Here is a 26,642-nt window from a genome sequence, read left to right as displayed (position 1 = left end):
AGGGGCGGGGGGTAAAGACGTGGCCCCGCCCCCTCTGCTGGTGAACACGGAACTGCTGCTCCATCCCTGCGGACTCAAGAGGAAAAGACGTACTCTACAGCGTCGAAGAAAAAAAACAACCTTTTTTTTTGGACTGACTGGCGTTTGTCTTGTCACCGATGTGAGTAACCGAGCCGCCTCCTCGCTAACACAGCTAACTAACCCAGCGGCGTGTGACCGACACGTCGCAGCTGTCACGGAGCTAACTGCCGGCGCTCATCCTGACGTCCACTGTTAGCTCGCTAGCTAGCTAGCCGACTAGCGTTAGCTGCCCTACGAACCACACTTTCCAACCGCTGGACTCGATGGTTGAGCCCGTCACACTGACAATAACAAGTGATGCAGGACACGTAGGTCATCACAGGGGAGCAGGGAGATAACTGCAGACGTCGTGTCAACGCAGACCGTTGTCATCGGGCTAAAAACAAAACATTGTGCGACGCATCATGAGAAAAAAGTTTGTCTGTTCACGTTTCCACGTCGACATGCCGAACATAACAATAACAGTGTTTTGATCGTCATGTTTTGTTTTTTATTTCCGATCATTTTCAACATGACGTTTAATGCTTACTTTTGACGACTGCACCTCATATGAGGAGGGCATGTCAGGTATCCTTGGAGACTTTTGTTGACGTTACGTTTGGATATACAGGTGAAAATTGGGAGAGTAGAGTTCTTTGACAGGTGATTGTCGAGCTAACTTCTGTTGAAACTAAACTTCACATTTTGCAAGGTAAACATTGCATGTGGACACTATAATCACGTTGGTTTATTAATTCGCGTCACCTTTGCTAAACTGTTGTACGAGCCTCGACCCCTGTGTGATCAGTTCACCTGCACTACATAAAGTAGCACTTGTGTTTATAAACGTGACATTCCAGTTGGGCAGGCAGAGGTGGCTAAATCTTCAACTACTATTGCCCATTGATTGTCCTGTGTGTTTTGTTTTATCCTGATTTAAACGTCTGGTAATAATGAACAGAGGGTTATTAGGCGTCGCTTACATTCAATGAATCGACGTGTTAGGAACCGGCTACAAGCCACAAGCAAGTTACAGACCTGCTCAGGGATCTATGCTCTGTTTATGCGTTTCCAAATTGGGCACTATTGTTTTGATGAGACACAGAGGGTGGGAGGTATTCACTTTTCTTCATCTGTGCTTCTGGGACTCCTGACAACTCCCATCTCTCTGTTTATATTTACTGCTTGAAGGCCAAAAAAACATCGTTATGCAACAGAGGAGCGGCAACATGTAGCAGCTTGGAACTGCCAAGTTAACTGGTATTCAATAATAATGCATCACTAGTCTTAACTGAGGACAGAACGTTCCAGCCTTCTACATCCATATGCTGAATAAGGATTCATGCCTTATTCTATCAAGAGGGCAGCATCATATTTAAAATGAATTCCTACTTGATGTAGGAGTTATCTTATGCTTTGGAGGACTCAACGATCCATCAGTTTTGTCCTTTTTAATTATTATTATTAGCAAAAGAAAATTTGTTTTCTTCACCCGAAAAAATATTGTCTGTACAAGCTCCAGGCCCTGCAACTGGGGATTTTACAGATCATCGGTACCTCTCACTTTGAAAATGATTCATTTAAACTCAGTAAACATATTTCAAAGGCCCGGCTGGACATTATTAAACTATCAAATTTGGCGATACTCAGTTGGCAGCCGATGCAAAGTGATCAAGGTAAACAAGTCATTGGGTGTTTGTACCTGTTCTGCTTGTGTATGATTAAGGCTTGTCTGGCATTTGTGTATATGCATTTGTTTCCTGGTTTTGTTGGGGCAGAGATCAAACAACTATTTCCAGTTCAACATAAAATGTCTGAATCTTTCATTTGAATCAGTTTGACAAGCTGTGTCTGGATTATTGATAGGATATTGACAGGTGTCAGCTTTTGGCCTCAGTGAGGTGAACTCCTCCGCCCCACAGTTTGAAACGTGCGCACACAGGAGCTACAGATGCACACCATCGCTTAATTGTTAATCGTCTTTCCGTGACGCTGATGAATTAAACAACAGTCTGGTTGAAAATGAAATTCTGGATCTTAGCTGCACTGGTGGCAATTAGTTTCACCCTTCCTTTCTGTTTATTTATCGAGATGTGTGAGGATTTTAAGTCATTAATGCTTTGACAGTCGAATGCGGAGTTTTGTCTAAAGTGCAGTATGAAGACAGATCCCAAGTCTGCTGTTGTTCTAAGGTTTGAGATTAGTATTAATTAGTTTTGGTCAAATTCTCCAAATCTCTCTAATGCTGAGAAAGTACTGTAACATGAGTATTGTATATAGTAATGTAAAATAAATATACATAAACATTGAAAAGCCAATGTGAAAATAACTTACAGTTGCAAATATGCAACTGTAGGCCAACCATTCATAAGTGAAATACATCTAATAGTGTAGAACAAACCACATTTCAAGCATGAGCATGAGTCGTCCAGAAGTAATGGCCTTTTAAGTTACACTTGTTTATTAGGGCCACAGCCCTTTAAAGCCTCCATATATCAGACATTTCTTGTTATACAATGTCATTGTATAACAAGAAGTCAACAAAGTATGAGGCTAATACAACATGGTCATTGGTCAGTCAGGAGCATCTGTTAATTTCATAGGATGTCATTTCTAAGTTTCACCATATCTTTACTCTTTTCTCAGTGCAGAATGTTCCGCTTGCGGGCATTGTCCGCAGTTTCGGTGGGGCTCGCGCAGTTGTCCCGGCGCTACCACAGTGGCGCAGCACGAGGGTCTGGACAGAGGAGGCTGATGCTGGCAGCCCTGGCTGGGGTAACTGGTGTCTCTGCCAGTGCTGGGCTCCTCTGGACAAGGTAGGTATCAGAACAGGACTACACCTTTGCACTTCAATGTACTATCTTGAAAATAATACTGCATGAATTTGTGATACTTAAATCAAATTCAGACATACTTTATTCATTATTCATTTGGCTTCGTGACAAGCTGGTTTGCCGCCATAACAAAACACTAACAATTTTGAGGGGTGGGTTGGTGGTTCAATCCCTGGCTTCTCCTGTCCTTATGTTGAAGTGTCCTTGGAGAAGACACCGCTCCTAATGTGCACAGTTGTTATTGGTGTGTGAGGATACATCCACACTCATTCATTAAACGATCTCAGTCAAGATGAAGTTTAAGTGAGGGGGTAACTATTGTGATTGCCCAGTGAACATGCCCCTGTCGGCGTTCTCATACACACCCAAATGACAGGCACATTGTGAGGGCAGGTACAATGCTGAAGTCTGCCTGTCTGCTCAGAACTGTATGCCTGTCACAGGAACATGTACATCTTAAGTGAAAGCTACTGAGGTTATGCCGAGTTCTGCTTGTCTGCCGGGGCCCATAAAAGCTAAATGGATTTTTGACGATCCACCAGCCCACCGACGTGGTAAGATTTCTCACGGTCAATGATAGGTCATTGTGTCTGTGTTCCTGCGTGCTGTGGGGCAAAATGAATGTTAAAATGATACTACCTTAGACATTTCTATTTTGAGAATAGTTAAAATATTTCAGTTTCATCTTGAAACTGTGATGTGACAACTTCAGCTGAGGTAATTCATCGAAAACTTTGTCTTTGATTGCCACTGACTTGCTAGTGTACTTTTCAGATTTTCATATAAACTACTTCTCTAAACCCCAAATATGGTGTTGGCTGCAATGGTGCCATATGAAAGTTTTAATTTCTCACATTGCTTTTGAGTTTCATTTTTCTAGTTCAAATATATTATATCAATTATATTCTCCTTGTACAACACACTGCTCTTTGGAGTACATCACCTTGTCTTACACCATGACTTGCAGACTTGTCTATATGGTGTGTTCACCATTACATTTACAGACCTTAAATCGCATTACGTTTGCAGTGCATTATTCAACAGTAGATCAACTCTTGAGCACGTCAGATTTTGATTCCCGGGCATTATGCAATTGTTGGTGAAGCCATCCTATGAAGTGGCTTACCTGTATTTCTGTTGACATTCCAAGCCACCACCCCAGGGGTATCACAATGTTTTTATGACTAGCCATTACTAAGGAGGCTGGTGTTTAGTTAAGGCAAAGTGGTGATGAGGGTGTTGACGTGAGAGCTCTATAGGGACACAGTGACTGTGCTGCAGTAGGCAGAGTGATGGATGGTTCCTCAGGGCATCTGAGACTGATGGGACGAGACTGTTCCCAGGACTTCACCCCAGGCTTCATTCTCTTTGTTTCTCATTAAACTGAATTAGTCAGCCTGCTCCTGACAGACCTAGCTATTCATTATTATTATTCCAATTTTGAATTTGTCCAGAAAAATTGTCAAGTGGGAGTATATCATGTTAAACCTCTGCGTATTGCACAGACAAGCAAAACAGAGTGCAGTACATAATCTCTCTCATTCCTCCTCGCTCTGTTTTATCTCTGCTTAGCATCATAGCCACAGCACACATACATAAAAAACATGGCTACATACTCCCCCTGTTCTACTTGTTACACAGCAAAACACAAAGACACAAAGCCATATTCAACTCTCTTGACAGTCAATATTGAACTCTTCCTAGGGTATTAATCTTTGCTTAATCTCTTTCATTTCAAAAAAAAAAAGGGCACATGCAGAAGCCGGACCTTCCGTTCAACACTCTGAACAACCAGGAGGAGAGGATGCTGATTTTATGAGGGATACAGACTCTGAGACGGAGTCAGAGAAATCGGTGGAGGCGAGCATTGGAGATAAGGAAGTGACGGATGAAGGGGGAGAGGGGAAAAAAAAGAAGCCACGCTCTGGATTCCGTGACCGCAAGGTAATCAATAAACAGTAAACACCCAGCCATTTAGACACTCCCCTACTTAATTCACATCGAGAACAGTATTTTAACGCCCTCCTAATCAATGCTGAATATGCACACGCCACGTATATTTTGACAGAATATTTCATGGAGACACACAAGTGTAATCAGCGTGCATTTCTCTTATCATAAATAACAGAAATGTACCACCCATAAGGTTTTATTGCTTTAATTAGGTGGCAGATGACAGAGGGCAAGCAGAGGAAACAAAGGCTTGCCAAGTTTGTAACAACATGGCTTGTAACTCTGCTTATTGTTGTTGGACAAAGAAGAATGGCGTTTAACATTGGTTCCCTTTTTTCTTATTTTCTTTTTTCAAACACATGGATAAATTGTGAAATCACTCTTGCGTCTGCAGCAGCCACACTCACTATGTCAAAGAAAGAGCTTGATGAAGCACATTGTCAGATGTAAATTCTGTGTTCATACATGTGCATGTCTGCTTCAGACTGAGAGTGTTGATAGACGTCAACAGTATGTGTGGTGGGAAGGAAGAATTAAACATCAGCTTGCCTTTAGAATATATTTTTTTTTGTTTTTGTTTTTCTATGTGTTTTTGTGGTAGAAACATTCAGAATATAATAATCTCCAATGCAGCAAGAGGGAATTTTCACTGTTTTAAAATTCAATGCTTTTCCTTTCTTACTTTTGAACTGATTTACCACCGTTGTGTCAGATGAATAAATAACCGGTGTGACGTTAAGTGGGCACCCCTACGCGCACACACCGTTGTGCAAATTGCAATTTTTGTAATGGAAAGAGCGAGCATGAAAGGCTGAAAGGTCAAAAGAATGAACTTGAGTCTCCATCAGTGTGGGTGATGCTGAGTTCAGTAGCCTGTAAATCTGAGGAGATGAGGGCTAGAGAGAGATGACAGCGTGTCCTGGGCTTTCCATCACTCATGCTCTACACATTTCCACATGACTGTCCTGTAACTTCTTGTCCATACACTGATATTGCTTCTTCAGTGGGACACACTTGAGGTGATTTCCCTTCAGACCAAATGATCTGCTAAAGTGAAGGAACCAACACTGAAGCACTTAATCATAGTTACAGACTCAAGAATACAATCTAGTTTGATCAAAGTCTGTGTATGTTTCTCTCGTTATTTCAGTTAAAAATTGAAGTGGATACCAGCATCAAAAAGTTAAAGCTATAAAATTAGTTTGACTATTCCACAGGGAGTTTGTTAAGGGGAACACAATCCTTCAATGTCACATGAAATAACCACCTGTGCAGACTGGGGCTGAGTGCGACTCTCAAACAGACATCCCTCCCGTTATGCTACATCTGTTTGAAACTTTATTATAAAGGGGGGTTGGCAGTTTTAAAACAAACATTGATGTGACTCATGTGTAACTACGCTGAATAAATTAGCTTTTTTGCATTTCCCAAAAAGTTGTCTCAGTATTAGTGGCTGAAAAAAAATCCAGAGTAGTGTCAATGCCAGACGTAAACATTGCAAAAGGTTTGCTTAGCAAGGTTTTGCTTTATTCAAAAAAAAGTTTTGAATAAACACATCCCTTTTATGGATGTAGCCACTAGACACAGCTGTGTACCTGTGATAACTCTCTCTTCCTTCATGTTAACAATGTTATCAGTCAAACTGACCCTACTATATTTCCTCTTGATTATGTGGTAGTTGAGTAGTTGAACTCTCCATCGGGGCTGACTACTTGTGTTCCTGCTGCCACCTTCTTCTTTATTCTGGTCACTCTTTTACTTCCTCTGCACTCTCTTAACTCTCACTCCGATGATTTACCTTACTGCTCACAGAATTGAAATAATACCTTTTCTTTGATTTTGTTCTGTAGGTAGAGCGTAGTCCAAATATTTGACCATTCTGTGGATCAAATGTGTATATTAGAGATATACTCATCCTGATGTGTGATATGTTCCTGTCTGGTTGGCAGGTGATGGAGTATGAGAACCGGATAAGGGCCTACTCGACCCCAGACAAGATTTTCCGCTACTTTGCCACGCTGAAGGTCATTGGCGAGCATGGAGACGCTGAGGTTTACATGACGCCCCAGGACTTCATACGCTCCATCACACCTAATGAGAAGCAGCCTGAGAGTCAGTTTCTCCTCTTTCCTTCGAGTACCTTTGTCTTTGTCTTCATCTGTGATTTCTTAACATCCACTTGCATGGTCCTATAGTTTTCTATCAGTTTCACTCCTTTTTCCTGAAATCCTTGAGAATCAAGTAAACGTTTTAGCTGATTTTGGGCCCAGATGCACCCAGGAGATACCTTGTCATAGTACATGCATGCAGATCATCACTGTCCAGGGTGAGATGTCGCCAGTCATAGGTGCTGACTGAGATCATATCACTCTGCTGGTGAAGCATTGCCCCTGCACAGCCCACTTGCGCAGTTATCACACACATCGCAGACTGGGACTAAATATAGTTGGGGGTATAACCATCCAACTGACTCTGTTCACGAATGTGAAGGAACGGGTTGGGGGGGGGTGGCTGGCGGTCCAATCACACAGAGTTGAGGGAATCACGACACAGCAGTTGGTGCATCAATTAACGGCTTCAAAACGGAGCAGACCTCTGGCGTCACACATGAAACCAGTGAGAGATATTTGATCTTCAGGCATGAGAACATTGGCATGGCAGGGAGCTTAAGTTTGCATACACATGTTTCAATTCCAGTCCAATTCCTATCTGTCATTATGTTGTTATTCAACACCAAAATCAGGTTAGATTTAGTTGACTTTTTATTATCTGTGAGAATATTTGCCTCTGTTGTTGAATGTTCCCTGTGTAAGAACCGTCTCATCCGGAGGATTCACAGTTGAGACAGCAGTTAGCACTTAATAAGGACTTAGCTCAGCCTGTCACATCTGCGCTGCTTTTCCCGCTCACCTCAGCACTTCCATCTGTTAACCATGATCAAGACTTGGCCCCCATTGACCTTCCATTCTAAGACCCAGCACCTTTCTTGCCCACTTCACGAGTCCCCAGCTCTTCATTTCTTTATCCTGTCTTTTGCCCTGCCAAACTGGAATTAAAGTAATGATGATCTGAGCTCTGTTTGATAAGAGAAGGTACAGTAAAGCAGATGAAAAAGCCAAGAGAGACTATAGTTTACTTAACATGCAGCCATTCCACCCTCTTTTAAATACCCCCAACCCAGGTGAAGTTAACTCAACAGACTCCCTGTTCAAGTTTAAACAGTAATGGACTCAGTTGCGTTTGTTGCTTAAATGCTCAGCAGATTTTCTCGCCGATAGGTAGGAATAACCCACAGCCCTGATAAATAACTTAAGAGTTTTATTTTGGAATTGTCTTTTTGGAACGGATTTGGAGATACAGAGATAACCTACACAAAGCATCCCGAAAACGTCCAGCCTCACAGGGAACAATATTCATGGTGCTTTCAGGTGGTTCTTATGCACTGTTGTTAAGCTGAAATGTAAATTTTATGACAAGGATGTAGCCCTTCTCAAAACACAGTGCAGAACAGTGAGGGATGCCGGGGATAGAGCAGCTGTGGCCTTTCATATCTGGGCAAAAGAAGGCTGCCTTTTTCAAATGAAACAACCTTTGAAAGAGGACAGACCTTATTGGCACAATATTCGATATAGAGATGTGGGTTTCAGCCCAGCATTCCAGAACCTACATTGGGAATCTCAGATCATTGTAGTTAAAGAGGAAGCTGGTAGCTGTTTGCAGAGGTCTTGGGTGTGATTCGTTTTACTGTATTGTTGATGAAGCCAATTAAAAAAACAAATAATGATATTCAGTTTATTAGCATTCATTTTAATGAGATTATACTCCAACTGTAATTAACCATCAAGCCTTTAGTTAGTCTTTATGACTCTCGGATTATATCCCTCTGTCGCTGAAATACTACATGTGGATTTAAGTATAGATCCATTTCACAGATGACAACTGCTGTGTCTCACAGTAGTTTAGAAAATAATCACCTCAATACGGTTTATTTACATTAGTTTTGAGGTATGATTGTCTTTTTGATTCAAATTTATTTTATTACGTTTAGTGAAATGTGGGGGAAATCACATTTCATATCTTCCTAGCAGGAAGCAAATTGTATATAGCTTAGAAAATGAATCCATGACATTTGCATAGAAAGACATGACACAGAAATAAACCCACAGTAAGACTGTGAAGAAGTAAACTAATAACTGATGATTAATGAAGTCAAAGCTGAATATGCTTTTGATTGTAAATATTATCCATCAAAATGAGAATGGGATGTTCATGACTATTGATAATCTCTAGCACAGTACGTGATTACTAGAGGTTCAGTAATGACAACAACTTAATACATTTGCTCTGCTTCATCTTGAGCGTTAATATTCAGGTCAACTAGTCTGCCTCTCATCTCATTTGTTATATTTGTCTCTGTTTATTCTCTCTCTCTTTTTCAGGTCTAGGCCTCGATCAGTTCATCGTGAAGCGATATGATGGGAAGGTAAGAAGTGGGCGTCGTGGTGGTAAAGAGGACAAAAGGTCAATTTATCAATCGTGGAGCAGTAGGGAGTTTTTATGATTTAGAAATGCTTAATCCCAAAGTAAAATAGGTATCGCATTTCCACAGAAACATCCCCAGTTCCCTTTTTCCCCCGTTGTTTCATTTCCCACTGAACAACTTTTAAGTCCACCACAGGGGTTCATAGCCCAGAATGGGGAATGTCAATTATGGCTGAAGAATCTATTTGTCAAATATACAAAAAACACAATTATCCCAATTACACATCGTGGTGTGTGGGACTTCTGTCACTACCATGATGTAATAGATTTGAATTTAACACCTAAAATGTAAAATTTTAAAAACAGTGCCATGTCTTCCCTGGGATTTTCCTTGGATTTTAAATATGCAAACCCAGGATGGAATTAGGAATTATAACTGAGGTTTTGGAAAGTATTGTTAATGAAATTGAGTGAAAATAAAATTCAGATATTATCTCCAAAGAAAAAACGTCTCAACTCAAAGATGACTGACTTCTAAGTCATTGCTTCTTAACACATTGGTAAATAGTGTGTCACTTCTGTTTAAATTCACTAAAATTGTTCAGAAAATAGTATGAAGCATATGTTCAAGTTTAAATGAACCTCAATTCCCATAAATGTTATAATACTACAAAATAGCATCATGAAATCCTTCTACATACAATATAAATCAATAAACTGCCACATTGATTCAGCCATGTCCCTGGCTGAAGTGAGATTTAAGAAAGTGGATGAATTAAAAAGAAACAATGTGTAAATTGAGGTGATAACTCAATGTCACAGAAATAAATAAATACTAATCAGGGGCAAAGGAGATACAGCAAAAACTAAATACATTAATAGAGGAAAAATGCAAATCATACACTTAGAAAACCAGCTATGAGAAAGTTTTCTTCTTTCTGTTTATTTTACTTTCTTTTTATCTGGAAATGTGTGTAAGCGGGTGTCACACTGAAAGACTTCCACTGCAGGCACCAAAAAATCAAAATCAAAATCAAATAATATAATGATTTTCATGGACTATATCCTCTTTAATATGTTTTTCTTTGTTTTATGTCTTTGCTTTAGCTCCTGCTTTACTGTTAGTTCCTCTAGTCAATTACTCTACGGTTAAAGTGATCAACTAGAGCCAATAATCAAAATATCTTGATTTCTAAATATTGGCAGAGCTCTAAAAGTTCTTGATCAAATCTGTGGTGGACTCAAATGGAAATGGAGCTCTGTATATTTATGGCCCTTGTGTGCTTATGTAAATGTTGCTCCTATCTTTGGGCCTCGTGTTTCTTTTAGTTGCCAGGCAAATCCCTGGACACATGGTTCTCTGATACTGTGTTTAGCTTTGGTTGTCCCCTGAGATTTCCCTGCCATGGTCAGAGCAGCCCGAGAGCTCCCCTCCCTCACAGGCTTCATCCAAACCCCCTCTTTGCCCAGAGACACGTGCCTGCTCTTCATTGGCCTAATGGGCACCTCCAGCTATTTGGAGGAATGAACCATTCTGGTTTCCTGCCAAGAAGCCATGTAATCCAGTTCACATGAAACTAAAAAATGCAATGAATCAGACCTAGATGAAATGGCTGTAGCAAGTAGAGTGGCGCAATCTCTGTAGTGTGTAAATCATGAAGTTGATGGAGGGTGTGGTGAAGTACAAGGGGAGTGTTTTAGCTCAGGGTAAACTGTGATGGAGGCTAAGGTTGACTGCAGAAAGGAGCACAGAATCGTGTGAGGGGTAACAAGAGAGCTCTCTTAAAAGACCTCTATGTCTCATTTGTCATTATTTTAAATTTAAAAATAGCAAGCCAAACTGAGGGATTTGTCACATGCCTACTGTTTGGCCGTAGTTGAGTGGAAGACAATAGTGTACATGTTATAAACCTCTCACAATATCCACCTCCCCGCCCTCTCCTGCTCACACTAATTTGTTCCAGGTTCAGTCTGTATGTAGGCAAACACTACATGCTGTTGTTTAACAACGGTTGTTCATATTAACTCAAGCTGTTGGTTTTATTTTTATTTTCGTTTCCATGGGAACACAGATATTTAAGGAGGCTTTAAATGGGATCACTTTGTTTGCTCAACCAGTTGTTTGACTGCATCTTTTCTCTGTTGTTAATTCACTCCATGTGATTTCTCCTCCCACCATGATCACGTGGGCGGGCTTTCAGCTGCCATAATCTTATGTTGACGTGACCTGACCTTGCCATTGTTAACTGTTCATTAATTTTTCATGTATCAGCCATTCTCTCTCATTCACATAACAAGTAATCCCTCCATTTTCTCTCTCTCCCCCTCCTCGTGAATAATCATCATCGCCAACTCCCCGCCTCCCAAAATCCCCCACTTTTTCCTCCTCTCCCAATCATTCCACCTACTGATCCCCAATTCTTTACCCACAAATTCCCCGATCTTCCTCATCTCCCCCTCTTCTCCTCCTCTTCTGTCTCCCTCCCTCATTCCCCATCTCCTCCCCCTGTTCTGCCCCTCCCTCTCTGCAGGACTTCTGGCAGGTATGGGGTGTGTTCTGAGCAGCATGTATGCACCTGAATGAAAAACTGCACTTCGTAGTCACGACCCACTTTCTCCCTCTCCTTTATACTTCTTCCGTCTCTCTGTTGTTTTTCAACTTTCTTTCTATAACTCACTCTTCTGTAGTATTATGGATGGTATAGCTATTCTGTTGTCAGTCCAGGGGAACAGCCAAGGAAGTAGTTTTTCTGTATTTACCACATCTCAACTCAAGCAAGTTTGAAATTGGAGACACAGCCTCAGTTATGGTGAAGGCCATGGTGGATTGGAATACACATCCAGCTTTTCTCTTACTACGGATACTTGCTGTAGGCATTGAACACAGCCAGAAGAAGGTAGTCAAGCTTTATCAGGGTGGAAGTAGAACAAATCCCCATCACTGCGTTGTATAATTTAATAAGGAGATTACATCATGACATAATGTTTATTGCATATACCAGAGTACTTGAATCTCTTATATCACTTACAAGTGTTGGGGTCTCAAAATCTGATACCACCTAAACTCATGTAAATATGTCTGAGCCTTTTCATTTCAGAATTAGCTTTCTCCTATTTTCCAGCTTTGCTCAAAAATGTTTCACCAGATTGCGGCGGAGAAACCTTTTGTGAATAAAATGTTGTGATATTCACATTCATGTTGCTGAGTGTAGATAAAGTCTCCTTGTCTTATAATCTTTATCTACCAAACCAAATTTGAAATTTAAGTTGGTCTGAAGGCCTCTGTCAGTCAAGATGATGTTAAGATAAGTCAAGCGCAGCAAAGGGCAGGTTACAACCTGTTCACAATATAATGACAGGGAGTGTCAGAAACTAACGTTTACATTCACCCCATGTGAGTGCACAAACATGCAAACGCAAACTCTATATTGTTACCAAACAATGGGTTGGACACTTCCCCGGTGCCCTTTGTATAGCTTGTTGGAGGCAGCTGCATGCCAATCCTTCTCTGTTGAATTATTAACAGCGATGACTGTACACTTTACTTGCAGAGGGATTATTAAACACTGCAGCAACGCTAATGCACATATTAATCAGTAAAAGCTCACTTGCATTTTTGGTGGAAAAAATTTGAAAATGAATGTTAAGTCTTGCAAGGCTCTGATGCAAAGAGCAGTTAAAATGAGTCATTTGAAAGGAACTTGTATTAGTCAATACCAAATCCTAGCAGTGCTGTTCCCCTGCACTCCCTCTGTCTTGCTTTATGAACAAACCTTTTCTCCTCATCCGTGTCATACCCTCTAAGAAATTTCACCTCTAGCTTTCCACTTGCTTTGGCACTCTAAGCCTTTTCCCCAGCATGCACTGCTCTATCGTCTGTGTCTCACAGAGAAAGTAGTTGGTGGTGGGGCCCCTCGCTGCGCATGGTGGCATCACAGGGTGGTTTTGGACCCAGGACATGGCTCTCCTAGCTAACATCGAGGCTGTATTGATGTGCTTGAAAGCCTTCACAAATCCATCCTCTGGATTGTTCGGATGTCAATGCTGCATGATTTCTGTAGAGCATGGTTTAGCGTCATTGAACGCAGCACTTTGACCTGTACATCAAGAATGCATCAAAACTGTTCCTACATGCTGTGGCCCTCTCGTTATGTAAAGCCACAGCGACTCCCACGTGACCTGCTACAACTGGGAGCGGACACCTGCGACTCTAAGGGAGCGAGGCGGGGGCTGCTTCAGTGGAAACAAGCCCCTTGTTACACCAACTGTTGTCATGTTCACTCTTTCTGATTTCACAGGAAGCTCTCGGGGGCCGCTGTCTGGACTGTCACGGCGCTTTATCTCTGTCTTTTCACACTGTCTTCAGCTCTTACATGATTTCTTTGCCTCCTCTGTCTATTTTGGTGTCTATGAGCAAACACTCACATGAACACACAAACACTTGAACACCAAATCCTTCTCTCCTTTCGCTCCCTCTCTCCCCTTCTTGAATCTAAAAGAGGTTGGGTTGTCTGTACAAATGATGGTCAGCTAATTTGGACCCCCCTCTCCTCTTATGAGACAGCTGCCATTCCTCAGCGACAGAAATGTGTTTATTGAGCGTTCCACATCACGTCTTCTGATTGTGCTCTCAGAATAATTCTGAGTTATTAACAGTACACCTGCTTTGCAGTTACCCCTGGGACTAGAGGTGGAAAGCTAATACATTAATGTTCTCGTCACCCACACACCTGTCCGCCCACCTACAGACTGTAGTGTTGAGGGCTGAGTACCTAGTATAGAATCATGTAACGTGTGTGGGTTTTATTTGAGGCCTGTTCGGAGACTGTGCCCTAACTGTGTCACAGTACAGGACAAGTTCACTAACACACTGAGAGAACTTTCAGCCACCATTCAGGGATGCCAGGCTCAGACCCAGGTTGATTTTACCCTCAAGCAGGCCATTCTGAATTCCCTTTTCCTTTGACGCTCGCGTCTTTTATTGTACCTGTCAAAGTGACAGTAACCCAGGAGCAACCACATCACACAAAGCAGCACAAAGGACATAAAGCCACTGATTCCCCCCCATACACACACACACAGACGCACAAACACACACACACATCGCTTGCTTTTCTTAAAAAACAACCAAAAAACTGTTTATCCCCACTGGTGCAATGCTTCAGTGCACCGAGATCTACTGAGACTCACCTGTACAAGAGTTGAAAGGTCGCTTGGGATCCGCCATCATTTAAGCACACTCGCTACACAAACATCGATGCATAGACAAAGAGAATGGGAACAGATATCCTTACTTTGCATCCTGAGCTTATTATTTTTTTAGTGGCAGATCTCAGACTATAAATTCATCTCTTTGTGGTGGCGCTCTGGGGAGACTGTGCAGCATGAGACAGCAGACTCATGACAATGTCCTAGAAAAGTCATTGTGTCTGTAGTGCAATGGTTATTTTAAAGCTTGAACACAAACTATGTGGCTTATATCTCGGTCTTTCATCATCCACTTCCCTTTCCCCCCCTCTGTCCTGTTATCGGGGTGTCTGCAGCTGCAGTGTTGGACAGGGTCTAATCAATAACAAAGCACTGCAGCCAGGACAGTGGTATTAGATGAGGGCCATGTCTAAGCTGTCATCAGCTGTGGTGCTAGTGGACCACTGTAAATGAAAGGAGTGAACTTCATGTTAGAAGACAGCAGGAAACTCTGTCGAATTATGTCTCATCTGAGTCACGTTCGCTTCAACAGTTTTCAGAAATGCTCTGCCAGAACACTATGATCATTTAAAGCTCATGTTTGTTTGGCAGTAAAAGGAAGCTAACAAATTGAGATAATTCATAAAAGATCGAATGATATGTAGAGTTTTCTGTATTCAATGATGATTGAGGCTAAGCATTTAAACTTCATTTTGGATTTAACAATGAAATGTGAGATTCCTGAAGAACTGTTATGCAGTCCAAGTTCACTTTCCAGTGGTGTGCTTAGAAAGTGTTTCTTAGCCTCTCATGTGAAATGAGCAGCCCGATGTAGCCCTTTTGCGATCATGCTCCTGGCTGTGCTTTAACTTGTTGGACTGTAAAAGCTTGGGCGGGTATCGGGCTGCTCTGTAGCCTGGTGCACTTGAGAGATTAGCCCCGACCAAACCCTTAACCCCATCTGTGTGTGTATATGACAGCGGAACATTTGACTGCCCTGCCGCTAGCGCCGTGCAGCCAGCAGCTCTGTCAGCACGGTGTTTCTGCCTCAGCTCACAGGCTGGTTGGGTGGTTCGGGCTGTCATCTGGACACATCCCACGGACTCGGCCATAACGTTGCTGACACATGAATCCACATATGATCAAATGAATGGGCTCAGGGCAGGAGTTTGAAAAGAAGTCAGGCTCACATACACACTGACAGAGGTTATGTAGGCCTTTTCCACTAAACTCTTGTAAATACAACTCTTTAATGGCTTGTTGCTGGAGCGCCCAACATTACATGTCTTAAGTTGGAAGCTAAAGCTAGTGACAGAAAGAAGGAGAATGAAGGGGAAGATGAGACGGGATTTAAGTAGCAGCTATAACCCCAACAAGCTCCTTTGGAAAATGTGAAAGGCTTTGCTGAAACTCACAGCACATTTCAGTGTCTGCATCATCAGTGCAATAAACAATCTCTGTGTTTATTAGTTATTATGTTCACACACTCTATGAAATCTCTTCTTTTAATCAGCTGAATGTGCTCTATGGTTCCAATCTTTTGGTCTCTGCATTTATATTTTCCTTGAATTATCATTTTGGCTCTTCTGCGGGGGTGTTTTTGTCCTTGACTCAGTCAGGACACTGGAAAAAATTGGGAGTTATTATGCCTAACGTGCTCAGTGCCTCTGTTCTAATCATGATACTGAGGCCCAGTGTATTGAAGTGGACAGCTGTGTAGCTCTCATTGTGGCAGTGAATACGCGCTTGCCCGCTGAAATTCACTCTGAGGTTGTGTGGATCTTTTGTGTTTTGTGGGTTCGCAGTAGGACTCGGGGCTAACCTCAGACCCAGAGGCAAATACCAACCTCTTTTATTCTCACATTCTCATTCGGCTCTTTTCTTCTCCCTATATGAATATACTGTATATGTCCATTTCTAGTATTCTCTTACACTTATACCCAAGCAAACACACACACAAGCCTTCAACTCTTATGGCACCAAAAGTTGTATTTGTCTTTCCTCTATCTGTCTTTTTCTCTCATTGCTCCAAAAATAACTTTTTTTCTCTCCCTCTCACTCCCCCCTCCCACTCCCTTCTCTGTTTATACTGTAAATACCATCAATAGCAAATGTGACAGTAAAAGCTAGAATTTTCTATATTTGCAGTGAAGATAGACTCGATTGGGGATGGTGGTACATTTTATAATCGTATACCACTTGTCTTTAGTGGCCGTTATACAATCTGTATCGCATGAGGATGGAGTCGGTTCATGGGGAAAGAATTTAAAAGGATTTGCTCATGTTCTGCTATTTTAGGGGGACATTCAGATATGTTTTTCGCTATTACTTTATTTCCATTTCAAAAGAATCTGGCGACAGGCTTTCATTTGCAATACAGCTCCGGTCACAATATAAGGGAAAGATGGAAAAAGACATAGAATATGTTTAAATTATTGTAATAACAGCCTTGTTAGTGGAGCAGTATCATTTTGTATTTCGGGCAAATCACAGTCTTTGATTTATTCTCTCTAATTTTGGCCGGCATTGGTGCTCATCTGCCTAATTATAGACTTCAGAGATGGAGAGACATAATTGCATTCTTAATTTGAGTGGTATCCCCCCAATTATCTTGTTGTCAACAAGATGTTGTCTCTGTGTTTATGTGCTGTGTGCGACAATTTGAATGCCAATCTGTGTTTGTCGTTCAAGGCCCTGCTCAAGACAGCAGAGGCCATGCTGTTCTCTAACCGTTTTTTCTCTCCTCCTTCCTCCTCCTCTGAAATGGAACCCTTGCAGACGGAGGTAACTCCACGTGGGCTCAGCGAGGCCCCACCTCCCGCAGCCCCCCCTCCTTCCCTCCCTTCCCCATTCCTTAGGCATGCTCTGTCCGTCTGTCCACTCTCTTTGGTGGAGTGTTGTACTAGTCGGGACACTTTCTTTCGAGTCTCTATCACTGAGTGTGTCGTGTGCATGTGATTAGGTCACTTTTTCATGCAATGCTGTGAATATACACATGATAACAGAAAAATGTCTGTGCGTTTGAACGTGAAAGAGACAGTCACTTTGTTTTCAACGATTAATACATTGGTGTGTTACAGACATTGTTAATAGAGTGTGTGACGTGTGTGTGTGTGTGTGTGTGTTTGTGTTCTCTTGTGCCGTTTCCCTCTCTTTCTGTCAGTTTCACTCTGTGAGTACAACCTCTGGTGACTAATGTGTTTTGTACCTGAACTGACCACAAACTGTTTGTCACTACCACCCGCACCTGCCCGTACGGCTTCATGTGTATGCAGCACTTGCATGAATGTTATTGTGACTGTCTATACATACTCACCCTAATACAGCAGTTCAATTTTGTGTGTGTGTGTGTGTGTGTGTGTGTGGGTGTGGGTGTGTGTGAGCGCGAGCGAGCGAGCGCTGGTTTCTGTGTTTTGGTGTCTCTGATTGAGCTATGCTCTCAGACACACACACACACACACTTGCTTGCACAGCCACACCTGGGGCGGCTGTTGAGGCCATACGGCTCGTGCTGAATCATGTGAAATGTTCCTAATATTACTTTTTCCTCTCTTTTGTTTCATTTTGTTTGGCCTGGATGAGCAGAAAATCGCCCAGGAGAGGGAGAAGTTTGCAGATGAGGACAGCATATTTTACACACTGGGAGAATGTGGCCTTATTTCCTTCTCTGACTACATCTTTCTGACCACTGTGCTGTCCAGTAAGTGTAATATTGAACCTTCACAGTCTTCCCAGAGATCAAATTGCTACTTGTGACCCAACCCAATCAAATCCAAAACCTTAAAATGTTTACACTCTGATCAATAATCAGTCCAAATCAATCCCAAGACGATTTCCTCAGCACATTATTTTCTCTTTGCTTCCTTGCAGCATCAGTTCAAAACACATTTTCCAATATGATGTTATTCCACAGGTTACGAAGCTGGCTGCCCATTCAGTATGATCTCCAGCTCTGCCAAAGTTAATAATGTTGAGTTCACCAAGCCTGCTGCCTTTGAGATGTTGTTTCACAGGTTCAGTTTGTTTTAGCTGGATCTACCACTGGTGGTAAATAGTGCATTTCACATGAATGCTTCTTCTCTGAACGTGTCAGAGATCATGGTAATGAAAATGGAGCTCCGACTCCTTCCCCACCGATCGCAAGTTAACTTCTCTCATCCAGCTTAGCCCCGACCGTTTATTATAATCCGTTCATATGGAGAAAAGTCTCTGGGGAAGTTTTCAAGGACAAATCATTTTTTAAGCCGGCAGGGCAGGGTGTTGTGTGTTAGGTTTCAGTCCATTTAGCATGGCCACAAAAATAGTACAAATGAGGACTTATTTTGCCAAACAGTCGCACACATTAATTTAAGCCTCATAGTGCTACTGTAAATATCTACCGCATTCCTGCACTTTGAATACTTTTTAGATAAGAAAAGGTGAAATCCTTAATATTTCCCTTAAAGGATTTGAGCTGTTTAAGCGATACATAATTACAATAGTCTACTGTATTAGTAAAATATGAAGTACTGAAAAGAATTTAACAGTGTAGGATTCAGCCCGTGCACACACTGACTCACAAAACAACAAAGATTTATCATTGCCCAAAAACTCGGGAACATGAACTGGAACTTCACTCGGGAGGTGAAACAAAGAAAATGTTTCTGTGTTTATAATGAGAAACTTTACGAACAACCATCAACATAATGGTAAAAATGGCTGCATGAATTTGTCAGTAAGTGAGTTAGTGAATTTATATTTGAAATGGAAATATGTGTAGCTACATTATCTGTATGCAGTAATTTATTCAACTTAAAATGTGAATGCATTACTGATGTGCAAAATGTGCATTGCTTTTAGCATTATGAATATTACAGAGGGTCATATGTTTCTGCTGAAAGATTGTAGATTATGTTCATGTTCACATTAATGACCTGATTGTGAGGCTGATTCTGTAGAATTCCTTGTGCAGTCTGATGGCTCAAAACCAAATCAAAAACTGAAGTACATAAGTGGTCTCACGTTTTACCACTGGGGGAAATATTGAGTCTGAAGACACTGCACAGTTGATGTGTAATGACTGAGTCAGTATTGAATTCTTCGGCTGTTGTCTCCAGTGCAATGCAGGTTTTCTCATATTGTGTTGTGCTATTGTGTGTGTGTGTGTGTGTGTGTGTGTGTGTCCTGTTTCCAGCTCCCCAGAGAAACTTTGAAATTGCTTTCAAGATGTTTGATCTCAACGGTGATGGGGAGGTGGACCTGGAGGAGTTTGAACAGGTGAGCGGCTCGTCTTGCCTACAGCTGTCACACACAAACATGCACAAATTCAACACATTAGAGGAGACGCAAGGTTAAAACAGCAAGTGCTAATGTCTGCACTGTGTTCTAATGTTTGTAATTGCATTAAAGGACCCAGTAATGCAAAGTGACATCCAGTAAAGGCAAGTCTTTTGCGTTTGTTGTGCTGCACTGCAGTCTATGATATATCACCAACTGCACCACTGCATCTGATAGGGTAATGGATATACACTAGTACACTTCTTCACCTTCATTTTGAATTCAGCCATTTTGAAATGTGAAGAAGAAACCTAGTCAATTGCACTGTATTTTATATCAAGCTTATCTTCCACAAACCTCTTTTTTAATATGGGAAGTTGTCAGATGAAATAATTTAACAATTTCTTTGAGACTTAGTGGATTTCTCCAGAAAGTCAATAGTCACAATTGTTGGCCACCCTCATCCGTGTTGACTCGGGACCCTCTTCATTCTCAGGTCCAGAGCATCATTCGCTCGCAGACCAGCATGGGCATGCGACATCGCGACCGCTCCACCACAGGAAACACCCTGAAGACAGCCGGCTGCAGCTCTGCCCTCACCACATACTTCTTTGATCAAGACCTGAAAGGAAAACTCACCATTGGCAGCTTCCTGGAGTTTCAGAGGAAACTGCAGCATGATGTGCTCAAACTAGAGGTAATGAAAGAGGAAAGTGAATGAGTGAAAGAGAGAAAGAGAGTATTGTACTGAGAATATTCATCTTCTGGTTCATTGTGCTGTTGTGTACAGATGTAATGAATTATTTTGAATGTTTTGGCTTTGCTCTCATCATAAATCTTTGTATCCTCTGCATCTATTAAGCAACTACACATTAAATTAACAGCTTTCAGTGTACGTAAATCTTACTGCCTTACTCCCGGAGTAAACAAACATACAAATCAAAAAATGTTCAAAGCCCAAGGGGGAAGGAAGAAGGAAGTGACAGGTGATGTCCGAGTCAAAGGAAAACGAGGGCTGAGAATGACAAATGTGCTATGTAAATGTCAGCACCGGTCAGCGTCACTCTCTCAAATTCGTGACAGTGAAATATAAAAGCCATCTTCCCCCTCCTCAGAGTGACACCAGACACCCCCCCCTCCCGTCTCTGCAGTAACTGCAGCTGATCAGCTGATGTTGTTGAGCATATGGTTCTTCTCTTAATTAGCATGGGTAGTGACTAACTGCTACACAGAACCATAATGGGCAGCATCATCTGAAGCCAGAAGAATAGGACTCGTGATGGAGCATCTGTCAAGTGTCTTGTGATTATGATACCACAGTGTTCAGAGAGTGCAATCATGATGCCACAAATCAGCATGCCACTGTTTCAACATGGCTCATCTTATGCATTTGCAATTCTTATTGCACTGCTGAAACTGCAGCTCACCCCATGCCATATTTTAACCAGGTGTAGCCAATTTTTCTATTAATCCTCTTGCAATATTTAGTGAATTCCCTTGTGAAGCTGAAATTACAATCTGAATTTAGAGAACGCGGAGGTTATCTTCACCAAAGCATAAAAACATAAAAGTCATAATAACTAGAAACCCCACCTCACAAATGTTAAGATCCTCCAGGGGTGCATGAAGAGACGGCTCACTCCTTAAAACATCACTCCAGGCTTCTTCTGTCTTATTCATGAGCCGCCCCTTTGCAAGTGCGACAAATTAACATATTGAGGGGTCGGCACATTCAGAGGGAAAGGCGAGCGGGAGCGTCGTGGCTGTCAAACTGCCTCAGATTTAAATCGACTGGATTGACCTGACACCGCCAGGGCCCACTGCTGCAACATGGTTAAATAAAATGCACATGTAGATTTAATGTCACCGATGCCAGCTCAACGTGGGCTTCAACCTGAAGCCTGACACCAGTATTTACTGTTTCCCATCTCACCATGTCATGCTCCTCCTCTTCATGTGGTTGTCCATCTGCATAGAATTCAATCTTCATCTCTCTCTCTCTCTCCCTCCAGTTTGAGAGGAACGATCCGATGGACGGCAGAATCAGCGAGAGACAGTTCGGAGGCATGTTGTTGGCCTACAGCGGCGTCCAGTCTCGTAAACTCAAGCAGATGCAGAAGGGCTTGAAGAAGATGTTTAAGGATGCACAGGTATATAAATCTTCAGAGATGGAGTGATTGTTTCTTTGTGGGTGAATACATGGTGCTGAGTGTGCTGGTGTGCTCTTGTTTCAGGCTCTTTACTCCTCGTTGTTTGCTCCTCTATCAATCAAGTACTCCTTATTTGGCTTTTCACTAACATCTCCATTCAAACTTTCTCACACAAAAAATAGTTTTACCCTTTCTCCACCCAGCCGTTTTCTCACCGCACACAGTCACATTAAGCAGTGCAAACGGCTCCTCTGGGACACACAAAAATATTCAAAACTTTAAAAGGGCTTGAGGCCAACTTCAGTGTATGCATATACCTTTCCTGCCTCTAGTGTGTAGCATGAGCTTTGGGGTCCTGCTGGTTTTTCTACTCTGTAATGAGCCCCATCAGTCAATTGACTGAAGTTACACCCAAGCACATTGTATACACAGAGGTGCTGCAGCGGTGCTGCAGCAAAAAAAATAGCCCCCCCCCCCTTTAAAATACAAATAAAGTTAACAACAAGCACATAGTGGCTTCTTGGTACATATTACAGCAGCGCAGATGTCAGACTGAGCTATGTTGAGGCGAGTTTGATGGTTAAATGCAGTGATTAGCAGAGAAAAGAAAACAGATAACAGAGACGCTGCCGTTCCTCCGAGGCATGAGGAAGAAGAAAAGATGAGGCTGAGCCCTACCAGAGCTGTGCCTCTCAAAGGAATTACACTGCAGTAAGCAGTCTCTCTCTCTCTCTCGCTGCCTCCCTCTTTAACCTCTTTTTTTCCATCCCACTCTCTGTCTGTCAGCCTTAGCGTAACCTGTAGTGTAAACAAGAAAAGTGTTATTTATTGCCTCAGACCAGCTGCTTACTTCTCTTTGTAAATGAGCTCATCAGCGGTGCGACAGCTGTGTGACATGCGCGTCTGTTTATATGCGTGTGTGCACGTGTGTCTAAGACCGTCTGCTCCCCTGTTCATCCGTGTGTGTCGATTTCTTCTGCCTTACTTCCTCTTGTCATTTGTATCGCACGCTGAACCACCCCGAAAAATGTCACATCGTGCAGTCGCAGCTCTTGTCATAACCGTATTTGGCTGATTTGTCACAGTCCTGGCTGCAGTAAAAAACAAACCTTTTTCCCTCTTTTACAGGGCATCACATTTGAGGAGGTGGAGAATTTCTTCACTTTCCTAAAGAACGTGAATGACGTGGACACAGCCCTGAGTTTCTACCACATGGCAGGAGCTTCCATAGATAAAGGTACACCCGCTCGTTTGCTCGTTTCCCCTGACATTCTCCTTCTTACTCCTAATTACTCCCCTTCAGACTACATTGTTGTCACTTTCATCCTCTGTCTCTCAGAGCTGTTAACTCTCCATCCAGCTACATCCACCTCCCACATCTCTTTTTCGCCTGGCTATGGTCCCAGTCGTGGCTCACCCATTTGTCATCTGTTTCTCCATCCATCCGTTTGTCTACTGCTTCTTCCTCCACTCCCACTGGGACCACGAACACCTCATTTTCTTCCCGAACCGTTAGTCTACTTCTGATAGGCTAGAACTGCAGGAAGAAAACACGTTTCCGGTGGGTGTTGGCTTCTGCCAGGGTTGTCCCCTGTCACCAATCCCATTTATGATTTTCAAGGACAGAATTTCAAGGTACGGCCCAGTGGAGGAGTGTTTCTTGTTTGAGGGGCCTCAGAATTTCCTTTCCATTATTTGCAGATGATGTGATTTTGTTGTCTTCATCAGATCGCAGCCTTTAGCTCCCCCATGGACAGTCTGCAGCTGAGTGTGAGGTGGCTAGAATGAGAGTCATAACCTCCAAGACTTCGACTAATGGTTCTCTGCTTGAAAACGGGGGATGCCTTCCTTTGGGGTTGGGATGGAGGGTCTGCCCCCAGTGAATGAGTTGAAGTATCTTGGGGTCTTGAGTGAGTGATGGTAGGATGCACTGGAAGACTGACAAATGGATCAGTGCAGCGTCAGCAGTAAAGCAGAAACAGTACCATGCTGTCGAGATGACGATAGAGCTGATGTGGCCTGTGTCACCACAACCCGACGCCTGATAAGTGGCAGCAAATGAAAGGGTGGAGGATAATTCAAGAAAACTGAATAATTAAGTTTCAAATCATCCTTTAAATTATTCACATTCCTTTTATCTTCTCAACACAATAATTTTCACTGAATTAATTCGTCTTTCAGATCCAAACAGTGAAAACAATTTAATGCGAGAGCAGTGCAAGTGGCAAGGACCTGTTAGCTTATGTGCTATGGCAGTTTTTCATGAGTCGATGTTTCCTTCATCCATTGTGTAGTGATTCAGCCCTTCAAGTTATCTCCACGTGTTTTTCTGTCAGCATATCCATTGGTTCTAGTTCACAGATGAAGCAGCTGCAGGTTCTAACCCTGAGCTGTCTGTATTGTTTTGGCTGCATACTAACAAGCTGTACATGTGTTGTTGTGGAGGGATATTGAAAACGCGAGGCTGCTGTGGGTTCATGGAGAGCTGCCAGGCATGCGTCTGTGATCTATCTCCATCCTGCGGCACTGACACCTTCTTTCTACTCTTAAAGACTAAAGGAGGATTTTATTTCTCCGCTCTCCTTTACATTGTTTTCCTTTTTGTCATCTTTTGCTCAAATCCAATTTCCTCCTTTTTGCGTACAGTTTCTCATTTGTGTCTTATCCGGAGCCGCACATTGTCTCTCTTAGAGGTAGAAAAGAATCCCACTAATGAAATTCCTGCTAGAGTGGTTCGGCTCTTTATACTTACAAATATATTTGTTCTCGCCATTTGCAGGACGCTTTTGGCAGATATTAATCTTTTCATCCCAACCCTCTCCAGTTTCTCTTTTTCATCCATCTCTCTTTACCTTCCCTCCTCCTCCTCTTGTTTGCCTCCTCCTCTTGTTTGCCTCTTGTTAATAACTTCAATATTAAGAAGTTTTTCCATGTTTTATCATCTGTTTGTTGTTTTTAAATTAAATTAGAGTTTTGTTTCTCCCCAGTCCTTGTCTTCATTTCACCTTACTCTGTACTCCTTCATCCCTTCCAACTCTCCAGGCCAGTAGGCCAGTCATATGAACACAAATGTGCGTCACTGACTGACCAACTGCCTTTGGCAACCTTTGGTACTTTGCTTAAAAGAGAATCCACCTCGATTGCCTTGTGAGCACGAGTTCAGGCTTTCCATCTGCAGGGTCACCACTCCATGTCTCATTCAATTGACCGCAAGCCAGCTGACATAAATGTGAATGAGCTCGTAACTTTCCCCGTGAGTGATCATTTTGCACGACTATAGCTGAAATCATGGCACAGACGTCGTCTTTAACAACACAAATGGTGATTTTTGTCGTACGATGGTGCGAATATAGACTCACAAATAGTCAAATCTCTTGATCTGTGTTTCTCTCTCCGTGTCTCCCAGTTACCATGAAGCAGGTGGCCCGCACCGTGGCCAAGGTGGAGTTGTCGGATCACGTGTGCGACGTGGTGTTCGCTCTGTTTGACTGTGATGGTAAGGAGCTGACAGGTTCATCATATAATGGATCATCAATAAATGGAGGTCATCTCCTACCTGTACCTACTTTTCCCTCTATTATTTCATCATCTCACTCCATGTGTCCATCACCTGTCTGCCCTTCTGCCCCTGTCTGTCTCCCTTAGGAAACGGAGAGCTTAGCAATAAGGAGTTCATAGCTATTATGAAGCAGCGGCTGATGCGTGGGCTGGAGAAACCCAAGGATATGGGCTTCACTCGGCTGGTGCGCGCCATGTGGAAGTGTGCCCAGGACACTGCCTGGGACTTTGCCATGCCCAAGACATCCTGAGGCAACGAGCGGGCCAAAGAGGAAGACACCGTGTGAATGAAGCATCAACACACATTCTTTTTCCACAGGTCCTGAGAATTTAAATAGACAATTAATGTGACGGACTCATTAGGATGGCAGCTCCGAGGGGCATCTTTAATCATTAATGCATGTCGATGTAGTTCGAGCTATCAATACCGCGACTGAAGCATGCTGACACAGCGCAGTGTCTCTCTAAAGGCCTCTCTCTGTGTGCCTGTCTAAGGCATCGTGGGTGTTTGTATATTTTATATATAAGCAAGCAAACTTTGTACGTGTATTTTTGTCATATTCTATAGAGGAATGCAGTTTCTGGGTGACGCTAAAAACAGCACTTTGATATATGTATTATGTTTTACTGCAAAAGGCGAGACAAGAAGTGGAATCTATCTTATTTGACCTTCAGCTCCTTCTGTTCTATACTCACAACAGACCCTTGATTATTTCTTTGATGGGATAGAGAGCAGAAGTCTGGAATCTTGTTAGCGCCTCTTCATTCATCCCTCAGGCTCCAGCTGCAGCTTTACACCCGTCATTTTGTCCCATAAAAGATCAAAGATGCTTGTCTGACTACAATGTACTGTGTGTATTCTTCAAATTATCGAAAACACTTTATAAGATGAACGGTTAAAAGAAAATGCTCTATTAAAGATGTTTAAATAATGTAAAGCAGATTAAAGCTAAGTTCTAAACGACTGCTCTGCTTGACTTTTAAGTTGAATTTTGTTCTTGTGCCATGTTCTCATTTTCACTCTCTGATAATGTGAAAAGGACAGTGAAGAGGATTAGTGAGACTGAAGTCATTTGTCGAGTAATCAAATGGGGTGTAAAATTTTTAGGCAAAAATGCATTGATGATTTTATATAATGGGTTTCGGTGCGAACCAGGAGAAA

General features: G+C 42.3%; 1 protein-coding gene across 5 annotated transcripts; it reads left to right on the top strand.

Annotated features, from left to right (window-relative positions):
* micu1 (mitochondrial calcium uptake 1) lies at positions 1-26,444 on the top strand. Of its 5 annotated transcripts, none has more exons than XM_035606192.2 (14): positions 1-160; positions 2,707-2,876; positions 4,643-4,838; positions 6,797-6,959; positions 9,287-9,330; positions 11,861-11,872; positions 17,295-17,300; positions 18,102-18,216; positions 19,690-19,772; positions 20,269-20,469; positions 21,785-21,922; positions 23,051-23,159; positions 25,329-25,418; positions 25,568-26,444. In XM_035606192.2, the coding sequence occupies exons 2-14, from the start codon at positions 2,713-2,715 to the stop codon at positions 25,729-25,731; spliced, it is 1,485 nt and encodes a 494-aa protein (XP_035462085.2). In that variant the 5' UTR covers positions 1-160; positions 2,707-2,712; the 3' UTR covers positions 25,732-26,444. The 5 variants fall into 5 exon arrangements, with proteins under 5 accessions (XP_035462085.2, XP_035462088.2, XP_035462087.2 ...); XM_035606193.2 differs by having other exon boundaries at positions 11-160; positions 2,712-2,876; XM_035606195.2 differs by lacking the exon at positions 11,861-11,872.
* Positions 26,445-26,642: the final 198 nt, after the last annotated feature.

This window comes from Scophthalmus maximus, chromosome 10, assembly GCF_022379125.1.
Source record: "Scophthalmus maximus strain ysfricsl-2021 chromosome 10, ASM2237912v1, whole genome shotgun sequence".
NCBI lineage: Eukaryota > Metazoa > Chordata > Actinopteri > Pleuronectiformes > Scophthalmidae > Scophthalmus > Scophthalmus maximus.
Note: the sequence above shows the minus strand (reverse complement) of the source record. Positions and strands in the feature narration are given on the sequence as shown.